Genomic DNA, 19275 nt, shown 5'->3' with positions numbered 1-19275 from the left:
CCCAATAGAATAGCATTGCAGAAAGAAAAAAATTGTCATCTCCTTGAAGTTGCTTGTGTCTTAGTAATACATATGAATGTCTTAAAATACTTTGGTCGGATGTTGTTTTATGTGTTGCATTTCTCATCAACCATATGCCATCTCGTTTGTTGGACTACGAGGCCCCACATCAACTTCTATTTCCCAAAGCTCTCTTATTTTCTATTCTTATAGGGTTGGTTGTTGTTGTTTTGTTCAAGATTTGTCTCCTACTCGTGGTAAACTTGATCATCGTACTATTCCCTGTGTTTTCTTAAGGTACCCTTCTTCTCAAAAGGGTTACTGGTGTTTTGATCATGTTTTCAAGAAGTATTATGTTTTATATGGATGTATGCTTTGAGAATGACATCTTTTTCCTTGTTTCTCTTTAGGGGGAGAATAGGGTTGAAGAGAAACTAGTTCAGGTTCAGCTTCCTCCTCTTCTTGATCCTCCTCCGTTTCATGTTTTCTTTTGTCATCATAAGGGCCAGCTGAGTTCAAGAGTCATGGAGCATTTTGATGTTGTACCACCAACATCATCAGATTCCTCGGGGGTAGATCCCACCCAAGTAGGTATTCTTATTCCCATAGATGTGCCTAACCCTATTGCCATTGATACTTCTATTGTTGATGACCTAGACATTCCTATTGCACAAAGAAAGGGAGTTAGGTCTTGCATCACTAAGCATTCTATTTCCCATTTTGTTTCTTATGAGAACATCTCACATTCTTTTCATGATTTCTTCTCTTCCATTGATAGTCTTTTTATCCCTAAGAATGTGGCAACAACTCTCTTAGTTCCTAAATAAACAGATGCAATGAAAGAAGAGATTAATGCTCTACATAAAAATGGTACATGGAATTGGTGGATCTTCCCAAAGGAAAGGAGCCGATAGGATGTAAGTGGTGTTCATAGTGAAACACAAGGCTGATGGCACAATGGAAAGTTATAAAGTCCGCTTAGTGGAAAAAGGGTTTTATTCAGGTGTATGGAGTGGGTTATGCTAAGACATTTTCCCCGACAATGAAGATGAATTCTATTAGAGTCCTCTTTTCTCTAGTTGCTAACCTTGATTTTGATCTTCATCAGTTGGATATCAAATATTCCTTTTTGAATGGTGATCTTGTAGAAGAGGGGTACATGGTGCAACCCCCTAGTTTTTGTGCTCAAGGCAGTGAGTAGAAAGTGTGTAGGCTGAAATAGTCCTTGTATGGTTTAAAACAATCACCAAGGGCTTGGTTCAACATCATTTAGTCGTGCCACAGATAAGCTACATGCAGTGCTAGTCTGATCACACATTATTTGTAAAAAGAGGGAAGGTAAAATTGCAGCCCTGATAGTGTATGTTGATGACATAGTAACCACTAGTGATTGGAAAGCTGAAATTCAGAAGTTGAAGGAGTTCCTAGCACTCGGATTGAGGTGAATTATCTAGGTCCCTTATGGTGTTTTCATTTCTCAAAGGGAGTACATTCTAGATCTTTTATAAGATTCAAGGAAGCTAGGGGTGAAGCCAACTGACTCTCACATTGATCCAAATCACAGATTATGCGATTGTCACGGAGAGACTATTAAAGATGTAAAGTAATTCCAAAGATGTGTGTGGAGGCTCTTATATCTATCCATGACCCGGTCGAATATTGCTTATGTCGTGGGTGTTCTTAGTCAGTTCATGCATGGCCCTAAGAAGACTCACTTGGAGGCAGTTTGAGAGGATCCTTAGGTATCTTAAGAAGTTTTCAAGGGCTTGTTTATTCATGGGCATTTGAAGGTTGAGGTGTATATAGATATTGACTACGTCAGATCAATTGATGACAGAAAATCCATTAGTGGTTATTGTACCTTTGTAGGTTGCTGAATCTGAGTACAGAGCAATATCCCATGGAGTGGTTGAGATTGTGGACAAAAAATTTTGTTGGGTGAACTGGGAGTTACAGTTAATAGTCCCATGTTCTTGTATTGTGATAACAAGGCTGCCATCAACATTGTAGCCAACCCAGTCATTCATGATAGAACCAAACATATTGATAGGACAAACACTTTATCAGGGACAAACTTGTTAGTGGGGAAGTGTGTACTCCCTATGTCAGTTCTGAAGAATAGCTTGCGGACATATTCACAAAGGGCCTACATCATTTGCGGCATAATGATTTATGTGACAAGTTGGGCTTGATTGACATCTATGTCCCAACTTGAGGGGGAGTGTTACAACTGTCATATGTTTAATTTTGGGTGCCGCAGGGGCACTTTTATATTTTTATCTATTTATTTATTAATGTTGGGTCGCCCTAATATAAATACTAATGCTGGTGCCGCCAGCCTGTTTCTTTGGCTCCCTATCTCTCTTTCCTCTCTTCTTCTCTCCTCTCCACTCTCTTCTCTCTTCTTCCTGCTTACCTTTTATTGTTTTTTAGTTTAATAGCCTCATGAAAAATAATGGTATGAGCTGTAAAACCACAAACCAGATTACAACAGTGCCTCCATACTTGGGGAGTTTTCTAAGAACATCCATGACATAATCATTTCTCCACTGTTTTCCAAAATCATCTTCTTCCATGACATAATCCAGAAACAACATTCAACATTCCATATGCCTTTACTAAATACTCAACTAAGTCTTATCCACATTATATGAGGTTGGCTACATGAATCCTATTCCACTATTCTGCTTTATTCAATGCCACATCCATGTCTTTACCAGGTTCATGGGATAATTTGGTCCCGTAAGTGCAAATGCCCATCTAAAGAATCATAAGATATATAGGAGCTTTATTATGGATATTTATTAATTAATTTAAAAATAAACTTTTACAATTTTTTTTTTGATGAATAAATAAACTTTTACAATTTAGACAGGCATCTCATTTAAGAAGCAGTTTTTAGGGTGCACACATATGCACAGTCTCATTGTATGTGTAAGATATGTACAACAGGCATCACTGACATAGAGCAACTAAAATGCATATAAGAATTAGGTTTATGTTTTAACCAGCAGTATAGTGTGTAGGATTTTCTCCCATAGAAACCTCTCAGATGGGAGAACTGAATTGTCCACATTACCCCTGCATCTATTTCTTTTTTCCTTTTTTTCCCTTTTGGAGGGGGTGTGGTGGGGTGAGGTGCTCTTAAACTCTTGTCTCTTTCTGTAAGTTGTATGTCAGATATGCATCTGAATCAAGGAAACTTGAGAAGAGAAAAACATTAGCTGGTTTTACTACTCAATTTGAGTTCTTTTCTTCCATTGTGCGTTCTTTTGAGACTATAGTTTTTACCTTGACTGCTGCAATTTTGTAGTTCTTCCTTGAAGAACTTAATTATTTAAGCTGACCAGTAGTTAATGTTTAAGATAACTTGTTGATTACTTCAGGATATTCTTACTACTCCTGAAATCTGTCTACCTGAAATATCAGGATCTAATGTAGCTTATAGCTTATATTATCAAAAATCAGTGATCCCAATCTTGTTTCAGTATCGTCTGCCTCTTTCTTCCTCACCTTTTGACTGATTGATTGAATTGTCACCATCAAAATACAGGGCCGTGGAATCCAAAGGAACTTCATTGTTGATGCTGCTTCAAGGGTAAGGTTTGTTTGAAAACTTTTAAAAGGAAATTTAGCTTGGACAAATTATTACCTATCTTCCCTCTATGATACTTACAGTGGCCGATGCTCCGGAAAATAGCACTGGATCTTTGTGATGCAAATGAAGGCGGGTTTGATAGTCCAAGTGTAAGTTACAGAAGGCCTATACCCCTATATAGTGCCCATTTAAAACTAGAACAGTTTTCAACTACTGCACACTTCTTGTTCTTGAACAGTCATGGGATAGTTGCCATTTAGATATCTTTAGCTAGAAATAAACTGTCATAGCTATTGGAACAGTTTCCTTCTTCTGGGAAGTCAGAGATGTCACTCATCCAAGTTTACATATTCCTAGTGTTTAAACCTTTTTGCCTTTTTTCTGAAAGACATGGATAATCCTCAGGTTTATTTAACCTTTTCTTGTGTTTTAGCCTATGAGACTCGTAAACCATTACATGCCTAGCATACTAGTGTTTGACATGAATTCCTAATAGAAGACCAAATATTGCATGGACATTTCCAAAGTATACTTCATAGTTCATAGCATTAATCTATCTATACCATCTATAGAAGTGCAAATAGGTGTCCTTGGGTTTTGGAATTTTCATTGGACAACAAATGCCCCTCTAAAGTTTGAATTGAAAAATAAGTAAAGGCAAAATTGCTATTTTACATAGGGCTGGCAATCTTGATCCCAACCCATTTGACCCACCCAACCCACCCAACCCACCCACCTTGGAATACCCACCCAATCTATTGATGGGTCAATATGGGTCGAGCAATCCATTAGGGTTAGTGGAAAAGGGTTAGGGTGGGTTGGGTCGAGGGTACCCATTAGGGTCAGGATGGGTTGGGTCGCATGGGTCAAGATGGGTTGGATCAAAGTCAACTCTATCTATACTCGCCAAATCTCAAAATATGGAAGTTGTAGCGATTCGAACTCAAACCTCCTAGCGTGCCAACATCTCATTACACTTCCAAACCACTATGCCAAATTTCATTTTGAGAATAAAAGTGAAATAAAATAGATTTTATTAACTTTCGTGTTCACATGCAATTTTATACAAAAGCACTTTTACAAAAGCAATTTTATAAAGTAATTTTATGAAAAGAACTTTTATGAAAGCACTTTTACACAAAAGTACTTTTACGAAAGTACTTTTACAAAAGCACTTTATGAAAGTACTTTTACGAAAACACTTTTATGAAAGCACTTTTACAGAAGTACTTTTACATGAAAGCACTTTTATTAAAGTACTTTTATGAAAACACTTTATGAAAGCACTTGTATGAATGCTTATGAAAGTACTTTTACGAAAGTACTTTTATAGAAGTACTTTTGTAGAAGTACTTTCATAAAAGTACTTTTGCGAAAGCACTTTTGTAAAAGTACTTTTGCGAAAGCACTTTTATAAAAATGCATTTTTTGCATTTTTTGTAATTTTTTGGTATTTTTCTGCATTTTTGCAAATTTTTGGCATTTTTCTACCTTTTTTAAAATTTTCTGGTATTTTTTGCATATTTTCTGATTTTTTTTCTGCAAAACTTCTGAATTTTCTATAATTTTTTAGTATTTTTCGTAAATTTTGTATTTTTCTATATTTTTTGGTTTTTTTGCATTTTCTGCAATTTTTCTTCAAATTTCTGCATTTATCTACAATTTTTGCATTTTCGGGAATACAGGTTGACCTGACTCATTTTTGTCACGTGACAGTCTTGAGAGAGATTATTCTCTCAAAATTTATTATTTTGCGTGTACGGGCCGTCCCGACCCATTTTTGTATTTATAAGAGGGTAGGTGGGTTAGTATGGATGAGGGTGGTTAAAGGTCAATATGGATGGGTCAAGTGGGTCAATATGGGTGGGTCAGGGTGGGTTATGACCCTTTAACTAGGATTGATGATGGGTCATGGTGGGTTGGTGGGTCAATATTGGTGGGTTGATATTCAACCCTTACCCAACCCAACTCAACCCATCCATTTGCCACCCCTAATTTTACATATTCATTTAGTGCTTATTTGATAAAAAGACACAAAAGTACTTTTGTTCAATAATTGGAAAACATACTATAGGTCTATAGCAAAAATGTCATTTTACATTTTTTATTTAATGCTTATCTATACCATTATTAAAAGTATGAATAATGGTGTGGAACTATTGTTTGACTAAATTATCCCAATTTTTTAATTTGGTCTTTGTCTAATTTTAAGGATGCAAATGTAATTTGAAAAACTGCTTTTCTCCTCATTCAAATCCCTCTCTTTAAGTCTCATATTTAAAGTATTAACTCTCATTAACATTCATTTAATCCTATTTTTGACTAGAATACCCCTATTTTTGAATTTGGTCCCTCTCTAGTTGTGAGGGCATAGAATGTAATTTGAACTACCACATTTCTCGTCATTCACTTCCCTCTCATGAAGTCTTATCTTAGGGTATTAACTCCCATTCTTTTATTGAATCCTATATTTAAGATATTATTTCCACAAAATAAAAACAAATATATTCTATCAATTAGATCTAGATCCAATACTTTTAACAATATAAAATACATATTTTTTAAAATTTACCCAAAAATGGAACCATTTTTCTATCATGGTGGTGAGTAAGCAATTCAACCATTTGGGACAAGTGGGCTAATTCATGATGTCATAATTAAATAAAAAACTCTTAAAATATAAATAAATAACAACTATAGAAAAATTGGGCACATCTCTAATGTTATATATATATATATATATATATATATATTGAAGAAAATAAGTGTGATAAATAATAATTATTTTTATTGATGTTGGAATGAAATATAAATTTATAACCAATCCGAAAATAATTTTTTTTTTTTTTGTTGTGGCAGGTCAACAATTCAACCTTTATGTGTCAACCCTTGATATTATAATTAAATAAAAATGGAAAAATATAAAAACATAAAAAACATTATGGGATAATACAAAAATTTTGTAAATAACATTTAGGCACTGATCTAATATTTTATATTAATCATATTAAAGAAAAATAAGTGTGAAAAATAATAGTTACTTTATTGATGTTGGAAATAAAAGATGAAATTTAAAACCAACCCAAAAATGAAATTCTTTTCCTAGTGGTAGGTCAATAGTTCAACCTTTGGAGTCATATGTGTCAACCATTGATTTCATAATTAAATAATAAAAATTAAAAAAAAAAGATAAAAATACAAAAAATATGAAAAATATAGAAATTCTGTAGAAAATATTTGGACACATCTCTAATTTTACATTAATCATATTAAAAATTAGATACAATAAACAAGAATTGTTTTTAACTTTTTATTGATGATATAAATAAAATACAAAATTCAAAACTAACCCAAAAGTGAAATTGTTTTCCTGTTTGGTGGTAGGTCAATTCAACTTTTCAAGTCAAATGTGTCAACTTGTGAAGTTATCATTAAATAATAAATTTTAAAAAGATAAAAACACAAAAGTATACAAAATATGTAGAAAACACTTGGTCATATCTCTACATTAATGAACCATAATAAGTGTGACAAATAAGAATAATCTTTATAGACATAAAAATAATAAAAAAAATATAGAAAATTTTGGAAGCATATTATATACTATTATCATCATCACAAAATTTGTCACATGCAAAGCATGTAAACACGTACTAGTACTTTATATAAAATGGTATATTTTAACCAAGGTTTAAAATGTCAGTTTTGGTGGAATATCAACCACTTGAAAATTAGAAATGTGTTGGAAATATTAGAAATTATGTAGATTTGTTGTAAAAATTTTATAACATTGTACATATTAACTTATGAAAATATTTGTTAATATTTTTTGAAATTATAAGGGGGCCTATTCTTTTGAATAATTGCATTATTATAAAGTGATAAACATAATAATTTTAAAGAGATTACACCATTTGAAGATTGATGTGGACAGAAAAGCAAGATATATACAACATTTCAAATGTACAACAATACAAGCTGAAAACAATAAAAAAGTCGGATTCTTAGGGATTTCAGATACTTGAATTAGAACTCCTGGAACAGTTCTGTTACAGTAAAAATGGCGTCAAATTGGTCTCTGACACGCAGCAATAGAGGGATCGAAAGGCACCAAATGGGTAGACTCCTCAAATAAGAGAGAGAGAACCAAAAAGACCTCTACAAAATCATCCCCCCTCTTTTGTAAGACTCAATGGCTTGCTAGAGAATCCAACCAATATAGTTACACATAAGCCCCTAGAATGCCACTGACCAGAACATGAATTATAAAATGATGGAAATACCCCTGGTCCCACACTGGCAACTTGAAAACAACTATTTGGGATCCTACTTAAAAACTGTGAATAAACCCTAGTTGATTCTAGGTCAAAGTAGAGAAGAAGAAAGAAGAAAGAAAAGAGAAAGAAGAAGGAGAGAAGAGTATTCGGCCAGACTAGAAGAGAGAATGTTAAAAATCACTCTCCTAACCGACCCACTTGACTTTTATTCATAAAACTTGAGTTACAAGAAAGACAATTTTGTCTCTCATAGAAGATGGGACACATAACTTAAACTCAGATACAATAGACCTTTCATTTTCAAGAAGATACACCAGAATGACCAAAATACCCCTGACTCGAGCATTCTAACACTCCCCCTCAAGCTGGAGAGTATATATCGTATAGTCCCAACTTGTTACAAATGTAATCTATTCTTCCCCGAGACAATCCTTTTGTGAAGAGATCTGCCCACTGATTTCCTGAGCTCACATGAGATGTAGTTATTACCACACTTATCACTTTCTCTCTCACAAAGTGACAATCCACCTCAATATGTTTAGTTCTTTCATGGAAGACAGGATTGGATGAGATGTGAACAGTAGCTTGGTTATCACAGTATAGTTTCATGGGTTTGTCAATTGAGAAACCCATCTCCTGTAGTAAGTTCTTCAGCCATACTAGTTCACATGTGGTATGGGCCATAGCCCTGTACTCTGCTTCCACACTACTTCTTGCCACCACTGTTTGCTTCTTGCTCTTCCAAGTTACAAGATTGCCACCTAGGAAGGTACAATACCTTGTGGTTGACCTCCTGTCTGATATAGAGCCAGCCCAATTAGCATCTGTGTACCCTACTATCTCAAGAGTTCCTCCCTTTTGGTATAACATGAAAGCTAAACTACTGTAGCCGAAGTACCAGAAAGGAGAAGAAGAAGAAGAAAAGATGCTGGAATGTCGAACTGTACTAGCCAGTTGACCATGTTATTATTTATATTTGAATGTAGTACAAGATACAAGTAATTACTGGAATGCCCCTGATTAGTGATGGGACACCCAGTAACTTAAAACATTAAACAGGCTTAGGCCCATTAACACAGGCCCAGTTACAGGATAACTTGAACTTAAGTATGGGCTAATAAGAACTCTTATCAGCCGAACACTCATACAAAGAGACATCATTCAACATTCTAACACTCCCCCTCAAGCTAAGCATGGATATCAATCATGTTTAGCTTGCCAAGTATGTCCCTGAACTTTGTTGTTGCTGGCCCTTTAGTCAATACATCTGCAATTTGCATCTCTGATGGAGTATAAGGCACACAGAGTTTTCCTGAAACAATTCTCTCTCTGACAAAGTGTCGATCAATTTCAATATGTTTTGTCCTGTCATGCTGCACGGGATTGTTGGCAATGTTGATAGCAGCTTTATTATCACAATACAGCCTGAGAGGACCCCCAACCTTAATACCAAGCTCATTAAGAAGAATTATGAGCCATAAGAGTTCAGCTACCCCGTGTGCCATAGCTCGGTATTCTGCTTCTGCACTTGATCTAGCCACAACATTCTGCTTCTTACTGCGCCATGTGACTAGGTTCCCTCCCACAAGTGTACAATATCCTGAAGTTGATTTTCTGTCTCCCATAGAACTAGCCCAATCTGCATTAGTATAAGTTTCAATTTCAATTCTATTGTTTTTCCTGAAGAGAATTCCCTTTCCTGGGCAAGTCTTCAAGTACCTGAGAATCCTTTCAACTGCTTTCATATGAGGGATCTTTGGAGAGTGCATAAATTGACTGACAACTTGCACAGCATAAGCAATATCTGGCCGAGTGAGGGATAAGTATATCAGCTTCCCTACCAATTTTTGGTATCTCTCTCTATCACAGTAGTCCTCCCCTACTGATTCCTGCAGGCCATGATTCTGTTCTATTGGAGTATCTGCTGGCCTGCACCCCATCATGCCTGTTTCCTCTAGGAGGTCAAGAACATACTTCCGCTGACATATGTAGATTCCCTCTTTTGACCTGGCAACTTCAATCCCAAGAAAATATCTCAAATGACCCAAGTCTTTGATCTCAAATTCAGAAGCTAGAAACTCCTTCAGTCTTTTTATCTCTTCCAAGTCATTCCCGGTAATTACCATATCATTCACATAAACAATGAGTGCAGTAAGTTTGCTATCCTATCTCCTAATGAACAAGGTATGGTTTGCACCACTCTGAGTGTACCCTACTTTCTTCATGGCCCCACAGAGCCTCTCAAACCATGCACGAGGAGATTGCTTCAACCCATATAATGCTTTCCTCAGTTTGCACACCTTTCTACCAAAGTCATAGCATGGTGGAGGTTCCATAAATACCTATTCATGAAGGTCACCATTTAAGAAGGCATTCTTCACATCCAGCTGATGAAGTTCCCATGAAAAATTTGCTGCTAGTGACAATAGAACCCGAATTGTGTTGAGCTTTGCTATTGGGGCAAAGGTTTCTTTGTAGTCAATCTCTTCTTTCTGAGTAAACCCCTTTGCCACAAGTCTGGCCTTGTACCTTTCAATGGACCCGTCCTCCCTGTGCTTTACAGTAAACACCCACTTGCACCCAACAGTGGTCTTCACCTCTGGCAGATCCACTAATTCCCAAGTTCTTGCTTTTATTAGGGCTTTCATCTCTTAATTCATAGGTTCTTTCCACCTTGGATCAGACACAACCTCTGAGTACCTAGAAGGAACACGCACAGAGGAAAGAGCAGACACAAAGGAGTGATAGGCAGGAGATAAATGTAAGAAACAAAATCAGCAATGGGGTGTCGGGTGGTGCAAGAGCGGATAGGCTTACGGAGAGCAATAGGAAGATCCAAATCAGAAGTATGAGAGTTGGAATTACCTTGGATTGTAGAGACAGATTGATCCGAGTCCAACTGGTTCCTGTCATGAGGTTGAGGGCCCCTTTTTCTTCTGTTGTATGTAAGTATCTCTTTTTGTTGCCTACTGGAGCCTTCAGGAACATCTGCAGCATCAGGAGAGGTAACTGGCATAGTGGGAGCCTCACTGGGTTGACCCGGAATGTCACAACAAGGAGTAGGAGGAGAGGATGGAAGACCCGAGGCAGATAAGGGAACAAAAAAGGAGGGAGAATGAGAATCATCTTCCATCCCACTAGTCTCCCCCTGAAGAGGATTATGAGAAGACTGAAAATAGGGTTGAGACTCAAAGAAGACCACATCTCTGGTGACATACTTTCTCTTGGAGACAGGGTCATAACACTTGTAACCCTTTTGTGTAGGAGAGTACCCCAAGAATATTCCCTTTGTAGCCTTAGGATCCAGCTTGGTCTTCTTTGGATCCTTCACATGTATGAAACATATACAGCCAAAGACCCGAGGAGGAAGGGGAAAGTCTGGAAGAGTGGGGCACAAAACAGAGAAAGGGGTTTTCATACCCAACACCTTAGATGACATCCGGTTTATCAGATATGATGCAGAAAGTACAGCTTGAGACCAATATTGCTTGGGGACTTTGTGCTGCAATAGTAAGGCTCGAGCTGTCTCCAATAAATGTCTATTCTTGCGCTCAGCAACCCCATTCTGCTGAGGAGTGTAAGCACAGGATGACTGATGTAGTATGCCAGCATCTTCCATGAATAAGTTCAAGGATTTTTCAAAGTATCCAGCAGCATTGTCTGACCTGAATTACTTAATCTTCTTATTAAACTGTGTTTCAATCATCTTGCAAAATGCCATGGTTATCCGTGGTACTTCATCCCGTCCTTTTAACAGGTAGATCCATGTGCAACGAGAGTAGTGGTCAATAAAACTGATAAAGTACCAGAAGCCATCAAAGGAAACAATGGGTGAAGGGCCCCAGACATCAGAATGAACCAAATCAAAAGGAGCACAAATTTCATTACTGGAAATTGGATACACAGTTCTACATTGTTTTGACATTTGACATACTTCACAGGTTAGACTCTGACTTGGAATGCCCTTAAACAATTCGGGAAACAACATTTCTAATGAAGAGAAAGACACATGACCTAGCCTAGCATGCCAAAGATGTAGCTTAGCTATTGACTCCACACTCTCCGGACTACTAGCAGCAGATGCTTGTAAGGCTGAACCGATGTCTGCATCAAGGTAGTAGAGGCCTCCATACTCATGACCGCACCCAATCGTTCTCCTTGTCAATCTGTCCTGGAAGACACAATGAGTAGGAAAAAAGGTTATACTACAGTTCAAATTTTTGGTAAGTTTTGAAACAGACAAAAGATTTGAGGTAAGACTGGGAACATGTAAAACTGATTTAAAAGAGAGGTCCTTGCTTAGGTCAACCATTCCCTTTCCAGAGATAGTGGAGAAAGACCCGTCAGCAACTCTCATCTTATCCTGACCAGACAACAAATGATATGAAGAGAATAGGGAAGACATATGTGTCATGTGGTCAGTAGCACCGGAATCAATAACCCAAGAAGTAGAGTCAATAGAGCCAGTGGCACTGAAGGCAGAGGCTGTACCTGATCTGGCAAGAGATGTAGAAGCAAAATAATTATTTCTTAGACGGGCTAATGCCCTGCTAAGGACCTCTACCTCACTAGCAGTGAAGCCCAAAGTACTAGTTCCAGAGGAATCAGCAACCTGTCCCATAGGAGAAGAAGACACTGTTGGTGTATTTTGTGAGTTGTCATCATTGTTGCTGGTGACAGAAGTCCAACTTGCCGCAGGCCTGTTATCTCTAGAAGAAACATCTCTGGATTTTGAAGACATCTTGACTGCAGCCACTGTGCAGGTGACACTGATTAAGACTAGCCGAAGCAGTTCTAAAGGTTCTGAACCAGTTCTAGAGCAGATTCTGATTAGACGAAATGATCACAGCAGGTTCTAACAGCACTCGACACAGTTTCAGACTTGCCGAGACTGTCACAGTTCTGAAACAGTTCAGTTACAACAGCAAGCAAGGAGTTCTGGGCTGGTAACCGACCTGAAGCTAAGGATTCTCAACTATTGTGCTATGCAGACTCCACTCGAACTTCGAGTACTGCAACTGTAAAGAGAGTGCCCCTCCTTGCGGCCAATACTAGGACTGCTGACATCAGTCCTCAACTAGGGTTCACAGTGCTGAACAATCTGGAGCTGGCAGCTCCCTAGGTAATCTCACAGCAGTGGTGAGGGGTTTCGGACTGATAACCAACCTGAACTTGGAGCTGTTTACCACTTTGCTATGCTGGTAGAAGTGTTCACAGTGCTGGTAGAACACTAGATAGACTTCACTTGGGCTGAACCGAAACTACAACAGTTCGGGTACAGTAGCAAGTGAACAGTTCGAGGCTGCAACAGTAGCAAGTGAACAGTGGCTCTGTAGAAGAAGCTAAGTCTGTGCGAGTCTTGCTGGAGCACCGAAGCTGCAACTGTAGAAGAAGCTAAGCCCCTTTCGGCTAGTGCTAGGACTGCTGAAATCAGTCCTCAACTAGGTCTGTCCTATACAGACCTCTCTTAGTAGCCAAATAGCTACTATTTGCTGGAAATAACCTAGTAGGACATCTACTTCTGGGTCTTACTTCCCTTGAGTCCTACAACCAAGAGAAACCCTAGGTTCGAACTTGCTTTACTCTCTTACACCCCCAGGTCTTCACTGCAGCAACCCAAAAAAGGAAGAGAGAAGATGAAAAGACAGGAAGAGAAGAGAGTGTGTGCCGGCTGAAACCAGGAAGAAGCTAATGCTCTGATACCATGAAAGCTAAACTACTGTAGCCAAAGTACCAGAAAGGAGAAGAAGAAGAAGAAGAGATGCTGGAATGTTGAACTGTACTAGCCAGTCAACCATGTTATTATTTATATTTGAATGTAGTACAAGATACAAGTAATTACTGGAATGCCCCTGATTAGTGATGGGACACCCAGTAACTTAAAACATTAAACAGGCTTAGGCCCATTAACACAGGCCCAGTTATAGGATAACTTGAACTTAAGTATGGGCTAATAAGAACTCTTATCAGCTGAACACTCGTACAAAGAGACATCATTCAACATTCTAACAAACCACGACTTGGAGCACCCTTTAGGTACTTAACAATTCTCAGAACGGTTTCCCAGTGAGGAACCCGGGGATGTTGCATAAACTGACTCACCACACTCACAGCAAATGATATATCTGGTCGGGTAATGGTCAAGTAGTTCAACTTTCCCACCAACCTTCTGTATCTTCCAGGATCATCAAACTCTTCACCTGCATCCACACTTAACTTGGCATTGAGTTCCATAGGAGTCTCTGCTGGTTTAGCACCTAACAACCCTATTTCTTCAAGTAGATCAAGAACATATTTTCTCTGACATAGGTTGATCCCCTGTTTTGACCTCGCAACCTCTATTCTTAGGAAATACTTTAGCTTCCCCAGATCTTTCGTATTGAAGTGGTCCTGTAAGAATTTTTTCAGCCTATCAATTCCATTGTTGTCACTTCCAATTATAACAATATCATCCACATACACGACTAGCAAGATTTTCCCATCTTTTGAGTTATAGCTGAACATAGAATGATCAATTTGACATTGTTTCATCCCAAAGGCCTTCACCACTTCACTGAACCTGCCAAACCATGCATGTGGAGATTGTTTCAGTCCATAGATTGCCTTTTTGAGTTTGCACACCTTACCAGCCTCCCCCTGAGCAACAAACCCTAGTGGTTGCTCCATATACACCTCCTCAACAAGATCACCATGTAGGAAGGCATTTTTGATGTCAAGTTGTACGAGAGGCCAATCATACATAGCAGCTAATGAGATCAACACCCGAACTGAACCAATTTTATCCACAGGAGAGAATGTCTCCATATAATCCACACCATATAACTGAGAATAGCCCTTGGCCACTAACCGTGCCTTCAATCGTTCCACACTGCCATCAGGAAGATACTTCAGTGTATAGACCCATTTACACCCAACAGTGTGCTTACCAAGAGGAAGGGTGGTGAGTTCCCACGTGTGATTATGTTGTAGAGCAGAGAGTTCTTCTTCCATGGCTTGCCGCCACCCTGGGGAGGTAAGGGCTTCCTGTACAGTCTTGGGAATGGGAACCGATGAGAGTAATGATATAAACTTGCAATGAGAAGCAGAAAGGTGAGCAGTGGAAACATAGTCTGAAATGGGATGAGAAGTACAAGTACGTTTACCTTTCCGCAAAGCAATAGGGAGATCAAGATCTGAGGGAGAAGGAGCAGTAGCAGGATCTGTCGACAGGTGCTGAGGTAGAGGAGGGGCCGAAGCACTTATGCGGGTATACACTTGAGTAATTGGCTGCCTCTCTGTAGTAACAGGCATATGATGTGCATCTGCAGTAGGAATGGGAGCTACGGGAAGAGGGTCCACAACCGGAACAGGAAGAGGAACCACAGAGGGAGAAGAAGAGACCCCGGCATCTGAGAAAAAAGGAACTGATTCAAAGAAGGTGACATTAGGGCACACAAACAATTTATGAAACTTTGGGTTATAACACTTGTACCCTTTCTGAGTCCTTGAGTAGCCAAGAAAAATACACTTCGTAGCTCGAGCATCTAGCTTGTCTACTCCAGGCCCCAAGTGTTGAACAAAACAAACACAACCAAAGACTCTTGGGGTGAGAGGAAAGGGAGACAAAGTGGGAAACAACACGGAGAAAGGGGATTGGCTTCCAAGGATTGACATGGGCATCCGATTTATTAGAAAACAGGATGTAAGAACAGCATCACTCCAAAAATGCTTTGGGACATGCATATTGATCATCAAGGACCGAGCAGTTTCAAGAAGATGTCTATTTTTCCGTTCAGCCACACCGTTTTGTTGCGGGGTGTAGGCACAAGAAGTTTGATGAATTATTCCATGATGTTCTAGGTTTTGCTGAAATGGTGAGGAGATGTATTCTTTGGCATTATCGGAGCGAAGTATTTTCATATGAACACCAAATTGAGTGCGTATTTCAGCATGAAATTTCTGAAAAATAGAGAACAATTCACTACGGTCTTTCATAAGATAGATCCATGTCATCCTTGAAAAGTCATCAACAAAGATTACAAAATACTTAAACCCATTGTATGACACCACTTTAACTGGACCCCATACATCAGAATGAACTAAAGCAAAAGGACTTGAGACCCGACTATCAATTCTTGGACTAAATGAGACTCGATGATGTTTTCCCAACTGACATGACTCACAATCTAATGATGAAAGATGACTCAAGGAAGGAACTAGCAGCTTCAAAGCCTTGAGAGAGGGATGACCAAGTCTGTAGTGCCATTGGAGAGGAGTAAGAGATGACTGAAAAGCCACTGGGGGGCCACCACCATCAAGGTAATACAAACCACCTGCTTCATGCCCTCCACCAATCTTCTTCCCTGTCTTGAGATCCTGAAACACACAAGAAGAAGGATAGAAGGTTACAGAACAATTAAGGGACTTGGTTAGTCTGCTAACAGACATAAGGTTAAAAGGGAACTTAGGAACATATAAAACAGATGCTAAAGACAATGAGGAGAGATCAACATCACCAACACCACAAATAGGAGATGTAGAACCATTAGCATGTGTAACTGTCTGTGATGTGGAGGAGCGAGAAAGGGAAGAAAATACATCAAGAGTCCCAGACATATGGTCCGAGGCTCCAGAATCAATGATCCAGGGTGAGGCTTTGGAAGCTAAACAAGTCATACCTGAATGGGCAAGTGTAGCAGTGTTCTGCTGAGATGTTTGAAGGAACTGCTCATATATTGCCCGTGGTACACATTTTCTCAGGCTCCAGTCCGGCCACTAGCCCGGTTAAACATGTGTCCACCACGGTTGCTTGGAGGGCCACTGCTGCCTCCACCACTTCTACTTCCACGGCCTCTCCCTTTAGTCACTACCAAACCAGATCTATCAGAGAAGGAAGAATGTTCCACCGGCCCAATGGATGTCCTCTTAAGACGGGCAAAAACTTCTTCAAGTGAGGGGAGAGCTGATCCCCCCAATATCTGTGCTCTGACAGGCTCATACTCAGTCTTCAAGCCCACAAGAAACCTAGTCACATCAAGTTGTTTACATTGCTGTTGTTGGATCTGGGCATCTGATGTTAGAGGGTGATACACATTTAGCTCATTGCGGATGTTCCTCAAACTTGCATAATACTCTTCTAAGCTTTGACTTCCTTGCTTCAAATTGAAGTACTCTTGGTATAACTGATATACCCTAGTTGTGTTGTCTTGTCCAGAGTACAACTTTTTAGCATGATCCCAGATCTCTTTGGTTGTATCTAGGAACATGAAGTTCACACTAATCTTTGGTTCCATGCTGTTCCAAAGCCATGTCATTATCTGTGCATCATCTTGTTCCCAATCACTGAACCCAGGAGAATCAGAGGGAGGTTTCTCCTCCCTCACATGTTTTACTTTCCTCTTGGCCTTCAAGAACACCTCCACAGATTTTGCCCATGGTACATAGTTCTCACCATTCAACTTGATGGATGCCATTTGAACACTTAGATAATCTGAAGAAAGCATGATCCCGGTTTTGTTGTCATTCCCATCTACAGTTGAAGCCATCTCAATTATTTCACCTTTGAATATACACCACAATCTCACACTCGTCACAAGACTTATCTCACTTATGATACCACCAACCCCACTTTCTTCAACTGCACATTACACACTACACTCTAAAGCTGAAATCATTCAGTCAACACATCAAACACTTGGACTGCACACTGCAGAACCATTTACCATCAACACACCACGGCTGAAATTACTCAGTCATTTCATCAAACACTTGTTCTTCATACTGCAGAACTGATTACACACAAGGTCTAGGGGTTCACTTTTAAGCATTTAGAATCATAGATATGTCAGCCACCACAACACAACCAACACCACACCACTGCTGTTGTGGACATCAGCAGTCTACTACTCTTCTTTCAGCACACATGCGAGCAAGAAAACAAAAGAACATGACTGATATGTGTATCAGTTTCACCCAGCACCACAACAACTAACTTTTGAAGCACAAGAAATTAGCATTCACAGTCCATTTCTGAACACACGACAGCAGTGTCCATACCTGTATACGTCCAGCCCTCTTCGTACACTGAATAGAGGGTCTAGTATACCACTTCAACGACCACCATAGCACCGGCCAGAGGCATTCTCACCTCCAGGCCCTCAAAATGGAAACTCCTTTTCAGCCCTTTATCGAGTCTTCAATCAGGTCAGCTGTAGGATGATGAAACCTACTGTGAAGCTGGCGGCGAACCCAGGAAGAAGACAGCAGCAAGAAAACACGAGACCTTAATGCTCTGATACCATGTGAATAAACCCTAGTTGATTCTAGGTCAAAGTAGAGAAGAAGAAAGAAGAAAGAAAAGAGAAAGAAGAAGAAATTCAGCCAGATTAGAAGAGAGAATGTTAAAAATCACTTTCCTATCCGACCCACTTGACTTTTATTCATAAAACTTGAGTTACAAGAAAGACAATTTTGTCCCTCATAGAAGATGGGACACATAACTTAAACTCAGATACAATAGACCTTTCACTTTCAAGAAGATACACCAGAATGACCAAAATACCCCTGACTCAAGCATTCTAACAAAAACAAACAAGTTTAGAACATTTTTACATCATTTTTTCTTTTTTTTTGTTTCTCTTTTTTTATTCATCTTTATTCTCTTTTTTTGTTGGGCTCATCAAAGATGGTCACTTCCTCCACAATTGATATTTTAGTTGTAAATATTTTTGCATTATATTATATTAATATGACAGTATGATTTGATATAATTAAATATATTTCACAAATAAACATAAGGAGTCATTTATAATGGAACACTCAAAATAGTATGGATTTGAAGAGAAAAATCATGTTAAAATACATTATCTGGATGATATTCATGTACATGTAAATTGAAAACCTTCTGTTGATATCATCATCATCTAAGCCTTGTCCCAACTATATGGGGTTGGCTACATAAATCCTGTTTTGTCATTCTGTTTTGTTCAGTGCGATATCCATTGTTCTTGGACTAGCTTCTTTACCCGCCCCCATCTAGAAGGATGCAGCCCCTGCGGGAACCCTTGCCTATTTAACACCACAAACAGGTGATGTGGCGGGCCACTTTTAGGGACTGCCCTAGCATACCCTTGCCTATTTGACACTACTCTTGGGTAAAGGTGTAGTACATTGTTCCAGACAAAGTTTGCAGACCAAAGAAGAATTGGGGTTTGGGGATTAGAAGATTGAGGACATTCAACAAGGCATTGCTTGGTAAATGGCTATGAAGATTTGGTTTAGAGGAGAGGGATTCCCTGTGGAGAAAAGTGGTGGTTGGAAAGTCTAGAGTGGTTAGAGGTGCGGGATTTAAGAATCTTACTAGATTCTTGGTAGGGAATGGTGCTACGATAAAATTTTGGGAAGATGATTGGACTAGGGTGG

At 38.9% G+C, this 19275-nt stretch overlaps 1 protein-coding gene across 11 annotated transcripts in view; it reads left to right on the top strand.

Moving 5' to 3' along the window:
• LOC104586925 (ubiquitin-protein ligase) overlaps positions 1-19275 on the top strand; it is a 108085-nt gene that overhangs the window by 72896 nt on the left and 15914 nt on the right. For 6 of the 11 annotated variants that reach the window (XR_002022085.2, XR_002022086.2, XR_002022084.2 and 3 more), the window contains exons 17-19: positions 411-587; positions 3554-3598; positions 3679-3747. The exons of 1 other annotated variant lie outside the window; for it this stretch is intronic. Coding sequence is in view for 7 of the 10 variants with exons in the window: in XM_019195938.2 (XP_019051483.1) it covers positions 411-587; positions 3554-3598; positions 3679-3747 (291 nt within the window). In the remaining 3 variants the exon portion in view is untranslated. The remainder of the gene's footprint in view (positions 1-410; positions 588-3553; positions 3599-3678; positions 3748-19275) is intronic. 4 more of the 11 variants (XM_019195935.2, XM_019195939.2, XM_019195936.2 and 1 more) reach the window with 4 other exon arrangements.

The sequence above is a fragment of the Nelumbo nucifera genome, chromosome 2 (genome assembly GCF_055504915.1).
Source record: "Nelumbo nucifera cultivar China Antique chromosome 2, China Antique-T2T, whole genome shotgun sequence".
Taxonomy (NCBI): Eukaryota; Viridiplantae; Streptophyta; class Magnoliopsida; order Proteales; family Nelumbonaceae; genus Nelumbo; species Nelumbo nucifera.
This window is presented reverse-complemented; position numbering and strand designations above follow the sequence as displayed.